Source organism: Hibiscus syriacus, unplaced genomic scaffold, assembly GCF_006381635.1.
Source record: "Hibiscus syriacus cultivar Baekdansim isolate YM2019G1 unplaced genomic scaffold, ASM638163v2 tig00111151_pilon, whole genome shotgun sequence".
Classification (NCBI taxonomy): Eukaryota; Viridiplantae; Streptophyta; class Magnoliopsida; order Malvales; family Malvaceae; genus Hibiscus; species Hibiscus syriacus.
The window spans coordinates 1,103,962-1,119,277 of NW_024062999.1; the positions used below are offsets into that span (position 1 = coordinate 1,103,962).

General features: G+C 35.4%; 1 protein-coding gene across 2 annotated transcripts in view; it reads right to left on the reverse strand.

Annotated features, from left to right (window-relative positions):
• Positions 1-4,745: 4,745 nt before the first annotated feature.
• The window catches only part of LOC120154847 (protein MON2 homolog), a 35,597-nt gene continuing 25,026 nt past the window's right edge, over positions 4,746-15,316 (reverse strand). Inside the window, exons 28-42 of one of the 2 annotated variants that reach the window (XM_039166493.1) lie at positions 12,564-12,612; positions 12,357-12,415; positions 12,076-12,215; positions 11,805-11,986; positions 8,385-8,513; positions 8,221-8,306; positions 7,984-8,099; positions 7,749-7,861; positions 7,509-7,626; positions 7,181-7,302; positions 6,515-6,701; positions 6,202-6,430; positions 5,684-6,008; positions 5,390-5,528; positions 4,746-4,872 (exon numbers count right to left, since the gene is read on the reverse strand). In XM_039166493.1, the coding sequence (XP_039022424.1) occupies positions 5,394-5,528; positions 5,684-6,008; positions 6,202-6,430; positions 6,515-6,701; positions 7,181-7,302; positions 7,509-7,626; positions 7,749-7,861; positions 7,984-8,099; positions 8,221-8,306; positions 8,385-8,513; positions 11,805-11,986; positions 12,076-12,215; positions 12,357-12,415; positions 12,564-12,612 (1,990 nt within the window). In that variant the 3' untranslated portion in view covers positions 4,746-4,872; positions 5,390-5,393. The remainder of the gene's footprint in view (positions 4,873-5,389; positions 5,529-5,683; positions 6,009-6,201; positions 6,431-6,514; positions 6,702-7,180; positions 7,303-7,508; positions 7,627-7,748; positions 7,862-7,983; positions 8,100-8,220; positions 8,307-8,384; positions 8,514-11,804; positions 11,987-12,075; positions 12,216-12,356; positions 12,416-12,563; positions 12,613-15,316) is intronic. The other variant, XM_039166494.1, reaches the window with a different exon arrangement.

A 15,316-nucleotide genomic window follows, 5' to 3' on the forward strand; every position in this document is an offset into this window, starting at 1 on the left:
CATAGAGACTACTTAATTTGGGTTATTTAGGTGTAGATCTATTGTTTATGCGTGTTGTTTATTTTAGTCCTTGGTTTAATTTTCGATTTGCATGTTTAATTTTATGTATATTAAATTTAGTCATTTTTAATATGTATATATATATTTTTAAAAAATTATTGTTTAGCATGTCATGTTTTCATTTTTGTATTTAAGTCACATTTGTACATTATATGTTAATATGCATGGTTTATGATTTTTAATTAAAGTATATGTATATATTTTTTTTTGTATGTCACGTTGTATGATATTTTTAATTTTGATTAATTAATTTTGGCATGACTTCCTTTTTGCACAATTTGTATGATATCCTCATGTGCATAACTCGACTTATAAATACATAATCGGACTAAGGGTAATACTCTTTTAATTTAAAATTGTCTTGAGTGGCTCTTAACTGATTAGAGGGCCGTTTTGACTATTTTAAATTAAAAGTGTATCCCGAAAGTGAAACCTAAAAAATTGATTTGTCACTTAAAATTTGGGAACGAAAGAAAAGGAAATGTTCGTTTATTTAAATTTTTCGAGAAAAGGTTGTTACAACTCATATAAGATCTGGTCTCGATATTTTAAATAACCGAACATTCTTTATCTTTCTAAAACAACTCGATAATTTTAATTTAGTTTGTTTGGGTGGTTTGAATATTTTTTAAATTTTAAAACTTTGTTTTATGGGATCAAAAGCCAAATTAAATTCAAATTTGTAAAGTTCATTGCAAAGACGTTAATTAATCGACTAGGTACCGATTTAGGGCGTCGTGAGGGTGCTAATCCTTCTCCACACGTAACCGACTCCCGAACTCGATTTTGGTAACGCAGACCTCAATTTGTTGTTTTAATTAAAATTAATTTTTTATTTAAAATGACAACATTTTTTGGTGTCTAATCACACCCTAATCAAAGATTGGTGGCGACTCTTCGAACCATATTTTTCTATTGTAAACGAAATCCCAAATTTGTCGAAACGAGAGGTCTTTTAAATCGCATTTGTTTTTAAATTAAAAGAGAAATTAAGAATTAATGTGGTTTTCAAAATCTCACCTTTTCACCTTTAAGGAAAAATCGTTTCGACATAACTAATTGATTTAATGAAAATAGTGTTCAAATCTTGAGTCATTATATTATAAATAAAATAAAATAAAATAAAATAAATAAAAAATCCTTTTATGATAAAATGTAGGGGATGAGAAAAATACAATAATTATATAGGCTGTGTATTTGATATAATATAAGTTCGTACATTTAGGAACAAACCAAGATTGCGAGGCATTGGCTCTCCTTAGGCCCGTAAAATAACCGAATATTCAGCGAACCGTTCGTGAATTGTTCAACAGGAAGTTCATTTATGTTTGTTTATTTATTAAACGAACGAACATGAATAATATTTTACGTTCGTTTAATTAAATGAACGAACATGAACATAGGGTTCGTTCGTTCATTTACGTTCCTGAACGTTCAGTAAATATGTTCGTTTATGTTCGTTCATGTTCGTTCATTTATGTTCATTCGTTTATGTTAGTTTATGTGTTCATTTATGTATAGCCCAATCTCTCTAGACTCATTTAAAATACTAAAACCCAATAAATTGTAATCTGATTACCCATTAATATTTTAAAATTCAATTAATTTTAAATACAAATAAAAAAGCTCAAAACAGTTAAATAAAATATAATCTTAAAATTGCTAGGAAAGAAAAAAAATTTATTTTCATTTATTTTCGTTTACGTTCATTTATGTTCGTTTACGTTCATTTATGTTCGTTTACGTTCATTTATGTTCATTTATTGTGCTCGTTTATGTTCATTTGTGTTCGTTTACGTTTGTTTGTGTTCGTTTACGTTTGTTTATTGTGTTTGTTTATGTTTGTTTATGTTCGTTCATTTGTGTTCGTTTATTATTTAAATGAACGAACACGAACGAACACGAACAAGCATATTCCTTAACGAACGAACACGAACAAGAACAAAAAAATTTTCGTTCGTTTATGTTCGTGTTCGTTCATTTGTTCAGTTAAAGTTAAACTAACGAACATGAACATACCCCCGTTCGTGTTCATTCGATTCGTTTACAGGCCTAGCTCTCCTTGATTGATGGTATAATTTTTTTATATCTTAATTAAATAAAAAATATAACCTACCAAAAATTAATAAAAAAATTTAACCTTGATTCTTTAAATTTTATCTCAAGTTAAAATAAAATTTAAGATCAATCACATATTTCATCATTCACCTATTATTTAGTTTATGTTTATATAAATCTAATAATTAATAAAGTCATAATCAAAAACATTTAATTTATATAATATGCAAGAATAAAACAATTTCAGTGGTAAAAGAATTGTTGTTATTCCTTAAGGTCTGAGTTCGAGTATCATGAATGTCAATAATGCGAACATTCAATATAAAATAATTAAAAATTATGTTTAAATAGATATTATCTTGTAATTACCTCAAATTAATAAAAAGTTCATATAATGTAAAATTACCTTTCGTAATATGGTTATCAAAAGAGTACTTAAAATTTAAAATTTTATAATTAAATTTTTAAACTTCAGTATTCATATAGATATAATTGTGTAAATTAAAATTTGGGTAAATTACGTGTTTAATAAATAAATTATCAGTTTTGATCCGTTTTAGTATTTAAACTTTTGATTTTTTTAACATCATACTTAACTTTTGGTTTTTGTTTCATTTTAGTACCCTTTGTTAAAAACTTAACGGATGAGCTCGTCGGTCGTCGCATCTACATTAACCGGTTGTTGCATTCAATGGTTGATGAAGCCCAAAAATTTATGCCCACACCTTTTTGACCCCTGAACATGATTTCGATTTCTATTTCATCGAAAAATACCTCAACTCTCCCATATCAACGATGGACTCTTCGACTTCTTCATTCTCTGATTTTTGTCATCACCAGTCTAGTTGGCATGAAACTGAACTATATTGGTCGACGCGTAATTCTCTCATAGTTCATCTTTCGGATTGGTAGTCCGTCCACCGGAGCTATGCCCCGTCAGCCCATCCGTTAAGTTTTTAATGGTGGGTACTAACATGAAACAAAAATTAAATGTTAGGTATGATTTTGAAAAATTTGAAAGTTTAGGTATTAAAATGGACCAAAATTGATAGTTTAGGTACTAAATTCATAATTTACCTTTAAAATTTATAAATTAAAAATATTTTATTTTAAAATCTTAATATTGCTAAAAATATAAAATTGACTCAAAATAATCTTACCAATATTTTATTTTAAAATCTTGATATTGTTTGGGTCAACAATTTTTCTCTTATAGATTTCGATTTTTTATCAAAATTAGAAAGAGATGAAAAATTAACAATTTACAATATAAATTTGTTCTTATCAATATACCATGTGCAAAAGGTTTATTGTTTGAAATGTTGGAAGCAGGTTGTGGGGTAATACTACCAAGACGTGGGGACCTTCGATTCTCGAGGTGGAGATATCACCATTGGAGAAGCACTAGAAGCCACCGCTCTTACATCGGGAGAGAAGCCGGTGGAATGGAGCGATGCTGCCGCAATACACGCTGTGGAAGTGAGAGCCACCGGGCGTAAGACCATAATGCCCAGCGGCCTGCAATGCTAGAACAACTAGAGATGAGGATAAGACTAGATTGGATGAAGTTCTACGAGTGAGTAGCCACAATCTACAAACTTAAAAATCCCAACGATCGAATTCCATTAGAATTGAAGTCTCGATTTCGAATTCCGAATTTACATAATATTTTCTATGAAATTGCAAAATGCGTCGACTATGTTGGGTTCGGATAAGGGAGCATCAAGACGAGATGCGGAAGCAGTAATGAGTGCGGAGAGAAGGGATGATCCCGACTCCACTAAACCTCCGGCCGCCGTTGCTAGTTCCATGGCAATGTAAAAGAATTGAAATGCAATGTATTCATATTTGGTTTATTAGGTCCATTTAATAAACAACTTCAAGATTCATTTTTTTTTAATTTTTTATTTTTTATAAACTAACAAATTAAAAAAAAGCCAACAATATTTCAAGAAAAATGGATGTCCTCAGGTTACACACTATTTGAATACAACAAAACTGGGCCTTTGTCCTATATAATAATATACAAACTATTGTGACAAAATAACAATAATAATGGAAAATCGGATGATCAATCTATTTAAACCTCTCAATCAAACAAGCTTGTTTTTCCAACAAAAAAGAAGAGGAAAATGTTAAGTGTATCAAGAGACTGTAATTACCTTTTCTAATGTCAATTGCTTTGCAATGAGTTTGAGCAAATCTTTTACCAGCTCTCTCACTCTCGCTTCCCTGCCCATCCAAACGGATCATCGTTCGGTTTAGTATGATTGCGGGTAAAGAACCTGTTAAATGGAGAGCTAAATAAATATATTTATTACTCTCACCTCGATACAACTAGTTCGGAGAGAGTGGGGAAAAGAACCAGAAGATGTGGTTGCTTCTTGTTGGAATTTCCTTCTGCTAGGATAGTTCTTAAATGCGGCTGCAGAGGAAGAACAGATGCAGTGTCGAAATGAATAACTATGCAAGCGAGTTCCTGAAGGACGAAGATTACTTCTTCAAGCCTTGTTGTTGGTAGAGGACGATCACCTGTAGGTCGATCAAGATTCAGGATTTCATACTTTGTAGGCCAAGGGAACCTGAGTTCAACATTTTAGGATTTGATTGCAATAGGAATTATACTTACCGATCTCCTTCTCATCGGCTAAAAATCTATTCAAGATGCATTCACATCTCATCATGAGTACCATGATCACATATTTGCTGATCTCAGATCTCGTCGAGTTCCAACTACCCTCTTCATCACTAAAGCTGTGGGAATGTAGACAAAAGGTTAATTTTTTTTTAATAAAATAGACATAATAGTTACTTACAGACGATTAAATGATGTCCTAGAGGTACAACTCATGAAAGGCAATTCATTCCAGAGGCAAGGAGATGTTTGCAGCAAGAAAAATTCTGTTTCTATGATTCTTCAAGTTCTCTAAAATCCGATGTCTAAAACATAACCGGACATGGTGTGTAAATATGCCCTAGTAATTTATTATGAATGAGGCTAGTCTAATATCTAACTTGATTCAAGAAACAATGTTCTTGTTACCAGATAAAGGAAATTCAAACGGTTTTTGGAATGCCATGCGAAATATGGACAATTTTCCAGTTTGACAAAAGAACATTTATGTAAAATTGGACTCTCTATAGGAGAAGCCTGCAGCGCATACGATTTTGCTAATGAGATTGTGATCGGGTTTTATAATCTCGGTTACAACTTATAGAAGCGATCAGAGCAACATTGAACGCGATATTATACTAAATCATCTTGCATTACCTGCTCAAGGAAATAATGCCCGTAAGCATTTCAAGGAAAACCTGCTACAGTGAAGAGGCATAAGTCCCACAGTCTCAACAGGTAAAGAGCATGTACGAGACGCGCAGCGATCCAAAGTGGAAACAAGTCGTTGCAGAATCTGTTAACATATACCAAATTAGGACCTTGAGCCTTGAAGTAACACATCAAGTCGGCTATCTTAACTCAAAACGTAGAGCTGATTTAGGTGGTAAAAAACAAAATAAAAACAGAGTAGAACCTCAGCTAACTATGCTTTATAAGGGGATTGCTTACCTCACTAGGGGCATCAATCGAGGACTTAAGAATCTGCTCAGCCAGAATGTCTACAATGGTCATCTCAAGGGACTCATCATCCTTGAGAGTGGCAGGTGAGAGGGAATTGGGAGGAAGAGCACGTCCACAATAACCCACAAGAAATATTTCGTAGACATCTGCAATTTCTTTCCATATACGCAATCTTGCAGGCTTACTAATTTTTGAATCTGGTTCACTGTCCACGGGTACTTTGCTGATATCCTCAACAAGGATGCGATTAAAGCCTTTAACAGCTAATCTCCAAAGTGAACCCTCAGGATTGTCTCTTCTCGTTATCATTGACCTAACAAAACCAACAATTATTGAAACTAATAAAAGCTAATAAGTCTATAACAAACACAATAAACAGGTATAAAGGAGCATATTAGTTCTTTTGGCAGTTACCAAAATCAGATTCTATTGATTACCTACTGATTACATCAAAACCTAGAAAATAGTATGAAAATAATCACAGTAGCAAATACAATATCATATACCTCCCAAGGCTATGGATAACTTCTGGAAAAATGATGTACTTTTCTATTGCTGGAGCTTGTAGAACGAGATCAACCAGAACAGGAATAATCTTTTCCGCAAACAAATAACTGGGGATATTAAGTGTTGCTTCTTGAGCAGAACTGGAGGTTAGAGACAGAACTTCAGCCTTCTGGACAGACGCAGAAGCGGTATCATAGGTTGTCCCACTCTTCATTTTCCCGTTAGCTTCTGCAGAAATAGGGCATAAATCTAAGCTTCATTTTATCAATATAGACAAAGATAACTGGTCAACTGCAATACTTTTTCCTATACCTATAGTAAGATCACTAGTGCTAACTTCTACTGCCTCCTCTTCCTCACCATGTGGAGGAGAATCTAGACCTGGAAGATACTGTAAGAGCTCTCGTAGAAGAATAAGCCACATTGAAGAAAGGTTCTTGGCTGGACGTAACATTGGCAAGACTTCCAGTGCAGTCCGCAGCAGATGATGAACATGTCCCTGCAAAAGTGCAGCATAAATTCATCCATGTGAATGCTACAAAATTTTCAAGGCTTTTTTTTTTGGTTCTGGATTATTCGGCTTGTAAATACTCAGTGATTCAGTGAGCTACCTTCCCTTCAACCCATTCCAATAGGGGGAGGCAAAGCCAATGAGGCTCAAAGGCCTTACAACTAACATGGTAACTGTTATGATAAATTCAAAGCCAAAAGACATTGAAGTATTGAAAGTTTACAACAAGAAAAGGGGATGACTTAAATAAATTATTAAAAAAAGAACCTGAGCTAGCCCATAGGAAATCAAGGTACGAAGAGCTAAGGGAAGATTTAGCTGGTGTCAAACACAGTATGTGCACATTATTGCTGATCAATGCTACATCTAATAGTTGATTTTGACATTTCAAACTCATCTCTTCTTTCCAAGGGCAAAATGAGCTATTAAAAAAAACAAAAAAAAAGCTTTGTTTATAAGACACTTACAAACTCATCTTCACAGTTGTCACTTTTTGTCACATTCTGCTTGATTGCTAAACCAATTATTGCAAGCAACCGTGTGTACATTTGATTGTCAAACATCCTTTGTGCTTGCACATACAGTTCTCCTATCATATTTGAAGAAATTACAGAAGTGCATATCCAAAATATGGTTCTTCATTGAGCTAGAAACAATGTAACAATTATGTTTCTTATAATCAAATTATTAACCAATGAGGTGAAATGAATCGTACTATTGACATCAATAACATTTGCATGCATTTTACTTTCTTTTGTAAATAAATTCAACTGAGATAATAATCTAAGGCATTACCAAGACCGAGCAAGACCTCCTGCTTCACTTTGACAGTTGTACTGTAGTTTGAAGATTCTTGAATAAAAACTTCATACACATCAAGTACTGAAACAAGGTATGGCATCGGCAAGTTCCCCTGAAAAAATTGCATTTACTTTTATGGAAGAAGTGAATATTTTAACAAGGTTTTGAGGAGGTCAAATGAAATTAACTTCATAATACGAACTTCTACTACAGAGAACAAAGTTTTAGAAGCACCTTGCTGCAATGACCAAGCACAGTTGTCTGTAAACAATTTATCGCGGCAAGAGAAACTTCTTTACTACCATTGAAAATGCTATCTTTTACAATGAGAAGCAAAGATTCCCACCCTGCAAAAATAAGTGAATTTACTAGGAGATCTTAGCAAAATGACAAAAAAAGAAAAAGAAAAGAAAAGATCCAGAAAAATGAAACTACTGATACATCAAAGGAACCAAAATAATGGTCATACCTGACCAGAAATTGTTTATGTTTCTGAGGAAAGAAAAGAAAGAACGCAACAATCGTGCTATTCCACTGAAGACTAGTACAAGTGTCTCATCCCATTGTTTCTGAGCTGTGTTCCGACTACATTTATCTTTAAGGATTAGAAAGTCATATAGCGAGAGAAATGACTGTCTACAATTACAATAAAAGAATGTGAACTAAGTACGTATGTATAGATTTTTAGCCAGATTTATTATGTTACCTATGATGAATAAGCATGTGAACTGCTTTTCCTCCTCGAATTCCAAGTTCTTTCCCTTGCCATTCATCCCTTGATGAAGTTGCTGCCTGCAAGCAAAATCCTTGAAGCCTATTTACACAATAAAATGAAAGTCTTAACCTATCCTATACAGCTTACTACCCTACCATATGGGAAACACGATCTAATGTTGGGAAAACATAATTCCAGAGACAGTCCTCCCACATGCTTTCCGAAAGTTTGTGCCCATGGCCTCCAAGAATTTGAAAAAGTGTCCTGATAGCTGAATTTCTAACCTACAATATATGTTAAATTTAACATAATTAAAGGATTTACATATTCAATGACAATCAAATGACCGCTTCAGTCCAAAATTAAAGAACCCAGCAGGAAGATTTCACAAGTTTTGGATACGGAGATGGAAGGTAAATAACGTAAAGTATAGCAGGAATTAAAAATGTCAAAAGAGAATAAATTTTCTTGACTTAGCTCTTGTCCAAGTCCAACACCGTTGTTAAAGAGTATCAGTAAAGCCTATTACTTGAATCCATCAAACTAAAAGTTAAACCTGAGAAGCTAGTCAATTCCTAAATGAAATATACATCTTTAATAAACCAACTTTTTACAGAGAAACTAAGCCTGCTGAGAAACTACCAACCGCAAAGAACAAATCCTAAGCACGTACATTTACATAAATATATTAGCCGAAGCCAATCTATACCTAACCAGAAAAAAGAGCTTAACAATATCCAACCTACAAGGCGTTAGTTAGAGAAGATCCACCTAGGCGTTTTAGAAAACTTTTTCTGTCTTTATTCCTTTTCTTTTCTCTTTGATGGCGAGTAAGGTGAGAAGATCTGTTGGGAAAAATTGTGTCACAGTGATCATTTTCAACATTCCAGAGTGTCTTCATCATCAAGGTCTTTGGTTATTTTTCGATAAATATGGCGAGGTGGTGGATTCTTTCATCCCTAATAAAAGAAGCAAGGGAGGAAGTAGATTTGGCTTTGTTTGTTTCACCAGACTGGAGGATGCGAGGAAGGCCATCAACTGTGTTGATAGATCTTGGATTCAAGGTAACAAAGTTAGAGTTTTCATGGCGAGATATCATCCTCGTGATGTTTTCTGGAGGAAGAAGTTCTCTGATCCATATCCAGTCGAGGGCAAGAGTTTAGTGGAGGATGCTAGTCATACCGAGGCTCCCATTGTTGGTTCTGTTGACGAGGATAAGCTCTCAACTCTCAAAGACAACTTGGTAGGATGGTGCAAAAATTTTATTAAGATGAAAGAGTTGGTTGCCATTATGCACAAGGCATTGTTGGTCCGAAAATTATAAGATTAAGTGGGCTAGCAATTTTAATCTTATTTGAAGATGTAGAGAGTAGGGACTTTACTCTGCATAATCAGATTGGGGTGTTGAATAAATGTTTCGATAGAGTGGAATTTTGGTCGGAAGATTTTAAGTGCAGCAGCCGTCGGGCATGGCTTTCGTGCAAAGGGATCCCTCCGTTTATGTGGAGTCTCTCCACCTTCAGAAATATTGCACTCAAATGGGGAGTTCTTATTTCCATTGAGGAAGGGACCTTAAATAACAGCTCTTTTGATAGGGCTTTGCTACAGATCATCACGAACTGTCAAGCTCGTGTGGAAAATTCCATTGTTTTGAAAGTCGGGGATAGGCTCTTTACAGTTCATGTTTTTGAGTTTGAGCCGTGTTTCAGTCCAGAATCTGTCTGGATTGAGTCGTCTTCGATGGAAGAGGCAGTCGTCTTCGATGGAAGAGGCAGTCGCCTCCCCGTTATCCAAGGTGGGGTAGCTCGTTGGTGTCTCTCCAGTTAAGTTTCCCGAGTTGGAGGTGTGTGCTGAAGAAGCTGGTAGAAACGTTAACTCATCGGAGTTGCAGTGTCCCGAGAGGTGTTCTGAGGAAGAAGAAATGTTTTCTGTTGTATGGGGAGTGGTACTAGAGGTTGCTTCTTGTCGGGTGAGGGCGAGGAGGACAGGAACATAGGCGAGGAAATGATGATGGGTCTGAGGAGCGCTGTTGTGGGTCAGGGGACGGTTCATTCGCAAATTGAGGAGGTGGGGGAACACGAGACAGTGCTGGTGCACGCGGAGAGAGAAACAATGGATGTCTATAAGGATAGGTGTTTACCTGCACGTGGCTATGAGGGTTCGAAGGATTATTTTTCTGATTTCCCCATGTTGGATGGCCGAGTTGAGTCAAAGGTGGTGGAGGATGTGCTTAAAGAGGACCTTATAAATAATTGTGCATTCAATAGATTAAATGGTGAGGCCATGCTGAACCGGGGAACAAAGGAGGTGGAATACGAGATAGTGTTGGTTTTTGAGGAGAGTGAGGCAGAAAATGTCAACAAGAATTGTTGTATGATAGCACGTGCTAAGGAGGGAATGAAGGACTTTTTAATTGATTTTTCCATCAATGGTGGTGCACGGTCTTGGAGGGATGATTCATTCTCGCACATTTCCAGGCAAAAACACAGAGTTAAGGAGGGGAATTATAATAAATATACCTCTCTCCATTCTTTTCATGAAAAAAATTTGGCTCGTCAAAGGAAGAATTATCTCTGCCGAAGCAAGTTTAAACAGAAGAAGGTGCAACGAGAGGATCCTGCAGGCAGATCTCGCGTTGCACCTTCCTTTATGATTTGGAATTTCCAGCATTAGGGCAGAGTCTAAAGAAGGTAGAGACAGACTCCTTAAAGTTAGGGAAAGATCTGGATTTTGAGTCTTAAGGCCCAGTAGTGGTTCTGTTTTCGGAAGATTACGGCAATGGAAGTTTTGGAAGATGACTTACATATGATCTTTGTTTTTGGAGTTGGAAGTTCGGTTGGTCTCCGATGACAAGATGAGCAATATTTAGCAGTAAGGAGGAGATTCGAAGCTTGCTCCTCTGCATCCATTTTATGTTGAAACTCTTGGCCTTTGTGGTTGATCATGGTGTATATGGATTGAGTCGTTTGTTTTATCTGGCTTATATTAAAGTTGTTTTGTGTTGTGGTGTCTTTCGGGCCAAGCTTAGGTTTTAAGTTTGGTCAGTCTTATTTGAGGCTGTTGTTCTAGCTAAGGTGGATTAGGCAGAGTTTATGTTGTTATTTAGGGTTATTTTCGATTGTTTTTGGTGTTCTGTTTATGTTGGGGGTGGATTTCTGGTTGTATCTTGTAATTTCTTATCTTCAATGAAATCCTAAGGCACTCTTTTCCTCCTTCCGATGATTAAGGAGTTTGTCTTTAAACTCCTTTAATCAAGAAGGGGGTTTTTAACAAGGCCTTCAATTCCTATAAAAAAATATATATATATATATATATATATATATTAGCATTTTTTTTGCAAGGTCACCTCTTCAAGAAAAGGACTTTCCACTAGCCACATATCTAATGTGGACTGTAAAACATATCTCACCAGGAGCAGCATAGACATAGATATTACCTAATCTCAACATTTTCATTCATCTGTTCTTTTCTAGTTGCTAGGTTCGTTAGCACCTAGCAACGGTTGATGAGTGGAATGAGAATTGCGGAAACAGAAATAAAACAGAGACATCATTATAACAGGAAAGTTATTGTACCTCTGGCCTTTCATCAGCTCCAAGTTTTTGAAGCAATGAGAAAACAGTGACTATCAACTTATCTCCGCTCAACATATTGACTGAGGGAGACTGGCTGTTCATGTCATTGGATATATTGTCAGGCTGCTCTTCCCCATTTTGACCATCCATTTTATCTGAAACAGAATTAACCTCTGCAACTTCTGCAGTTGTCTCTCTAGTGTAAATCAATACTACTAGCAAAAATATGCGATTACAAAAAAGATGAGACAAAATTATAATGGCATTTTACCTGTTTCCTTCTCTTCTGCAGGCCCATGTGACAATCCCTTCACAATAAAATCTGTGGTAGTCCACAATAACCCAATTGCAGTCAAGCTTATATTCAACTCGGTTTTTTGAGCACCATATGCTCCAGTAACATCAATACATCTGCAGTTTTCAGATGCATATTTTGTTATCTCAATGAGCTATTAAACAGTAGTATTGCACATATTCATCTTCCAATGGTCAAAAATATCTTGTGAAAAAAACCAATAATGCAGTAAAAAATTTAATCACCCAGGATCTTACTCATTGAGGTAATCGGGAGGTATGGATGAAAGTCCATCATTCATAATTACACGCAGGCTCTACATGGTAAAAGAAAAAGTTAGAATGAACTTACTTTATAGAACAAACCACAATGCCTGTATTTATGTGCTTGCATAACCAAGGAAAGATGTTTTCAAAAGATCAATATAAATTTCCTCAACACTTCTCTGGAAAATATTCACTAACCTGGAAACCCAGGGTGACAAGATCCTTTTCAGATGCATCTGCAACTGACCTAAAAGAGAGAAAAAGCAGAGATTACTGACAAACAGAACCAGACAAAAGGAAGTCAATTACCAGAAACCTCTATAGAAATCAGAGTAATTCTATGTATTTTCTTATTAATTCAATAGGACATATTGCATCTTTATATATACAAATTATATCTCTAAATTAGGAAACTCTAAGTTAGGGAAGATACTAATCCTAGGAGATATGATCCCTTAAAATAAGGGATTGTAAAAAAAAGAATATTTATAGAATCCCTTAACCGAAGGGATGGTAACAGCTCATATATTTCTATAATTCCTACAATCCCCCTCAAGCTGGAGAATATACATTGTATAATCCCAGCTTGAATAAGAATTTATTGAAAACAGACTTTGGCTAAGCCTTAGTAAGAATGTCTGCAATTTGTCCTTCTGAAGGAATGTATGAAAGGGTGATTGTCTTTTTGTTGACTTGATCAGCAATAAAATGCCTATCAATCTCAACATGCTTTGTTCGGTTACGTTGAACTGGGTTCTTGGCAATCTGAATAGCATATTGATTATCACACAAAACTTCAAAGTGATCCTCTTGATTAGTGCCAAGTTCTTTAAGTAGTTTAAGTAGCCAAATTCCTTCACATATTCCCAATGCTAGTGCTCTAAATTCAGCTTCAACACTACTTCTTGAAACGACAGATTGTTTCTTACTTCTCCAAGTTGTAAGGTTACCCCAAACAAAAGTGCAGTAGCCACTAGTGGATCTTCTTTCAGTGAGATCTCCGGCCCAACTAGAGTCTGTAAAAATCTTAACAGTTCTGTCTTGTGTCTTCTTAAACATTAAGCCATGTCCTGGAGTTTTCTTCAAATACTTGAGAATTCTATTTGCTGCTGCCATATGTTCTTCAGTCTGATTAGTCATGTGTTGACTTATCACATTTACGGGAAAGGCTATATCTAACCTTGTCAAGGATAAGTAAATTAGTTTCCCAACTAATCTTTGAAATTTCTCTCTGTCTACTAAGGACCCATCTTCTTTGTTGAATCTCAAGTTTGCCTCCATTGGTGTATCAGTCAGCTTACAACCAAGAAAACCAGTTTCTTTGAGTAAATCAAGTACATACTTTCTTTGGTTGACCACAAATCCTTCTTTTGATCTTGTCACCTCCATTCGTAGGAAATACCTTAGCTTTCCCAAGTCCTTGGTTTCGAATTCCCTATTTAACAACTTCTTCAAATTGCTAATCTCTTCCTCATCATCTCCGGTAATAATTATGTCATCCATGTACACAATTAGGATAGCTTTCTTATTTGTAGAAGTTACCTTGATGAAAAGAATATGATCGGCGAGGGACTGCTTGTAGCCTTTTTTAAGAATGACTTTAGTGAACCTCTCGAACCAAGCTCTGGGTGATTGTTTTAACTCGTATAGAGATTTGTTGAGCTTGCAAACCTTGTTGCTACCTTCAATAGACTTTAAGCCATGTGGCAATTCATATAGACTTCTTCCTCTAGCTTACCATTAAGAAATGCTTTTTTTACATCAAGTTTGTGTAATTGCCAATCGCAATTTACAGCCAAACTTAGGAGTACATGAATAGTGTTAAGTTCTGCTATAGGTGCAAAAGTTTTTGTGAAATCTATCCCATATATTTGCGTAAAGCCTCTGGCCACTATTCTAGCTTTGTATTGTTGGGTACTACCATTGGAGTTATACTTTACAGCAAAGATCCATTTTCAGCCAATAGGCTTTTTCCTTGAGGAAGGTCTGTAACGATCCAAGTAGCATTTTTCTTTAGTGCACAAATTTCCTCTTCAACAACCCTTCTCCATTTTAGATCCTTTAGAACTTCAGCTATGCTTGTGGGAACCTGTTCTTTATCCAAGGTTACTATAAATACTTGAAAAGAAGGCATCAATAAATTATAACCAGCAAATTTTCCAATAGGATGCTTGGTGCACTGTCTAACCCATTTTCTAATAGCAATAGGGAAATCATTTAGAGTAGGAGAAGTGGGCTTACTGATTTCTTCTTCCATTTCGGAGTTGGACCCAAATCCAATTATCGGCAAGAATCAGATTGCAAAACAGCCTCAGGGATACGTTTTCTTTTCCTTGTGTAGACACGAAGCTGTTTGGGTGTTGTTGTTTTTGGAAGACTTTCAATGGGAGTAAGTGTATTTTCAGGAAGGGTGTTCAAAGTAGGTGTGGGTGAATTAGCGATAGGTATTACAGGAGAATCAATGGGAGTAGTCACGGGTGACAAATCTGTAGGTAAAGACAAAAATGGTGGCAATTCTAAAGGTTGAGAATGAAGATTAGGAGGAGATACCTGATGTGGCATAAAATCCCTCCATGTCTCTCTCTGAATTTCAGCCTGAGTGAAATAGGGATCCTACTCATAAAATGTTATATCTGTAGTGGTAAAAAATCGTTTAGAATGAGGATAATAGCATTTATAACCCATTCTTAAGTGAAGAATACCCATCCAATACACATTTTAAAGACTTAGGATCTAACTTGGACTTATTAGGGGAAATGTTTTGGATAAAACAATACAACCAAAGATTTTAAGTGGCAAAATGGAGGAGATAGGTTTAAAATAGGGAAAGTGTTGCAAAAATATAGATTGAGGTGTTTGGAATTGTAAAACCTTACTAGGCATAAGGTTGATTAAATATGTGGCAGTTAATAAGGCTTTCCCACAAATATTTGGAAACATTAGTGGTAAAT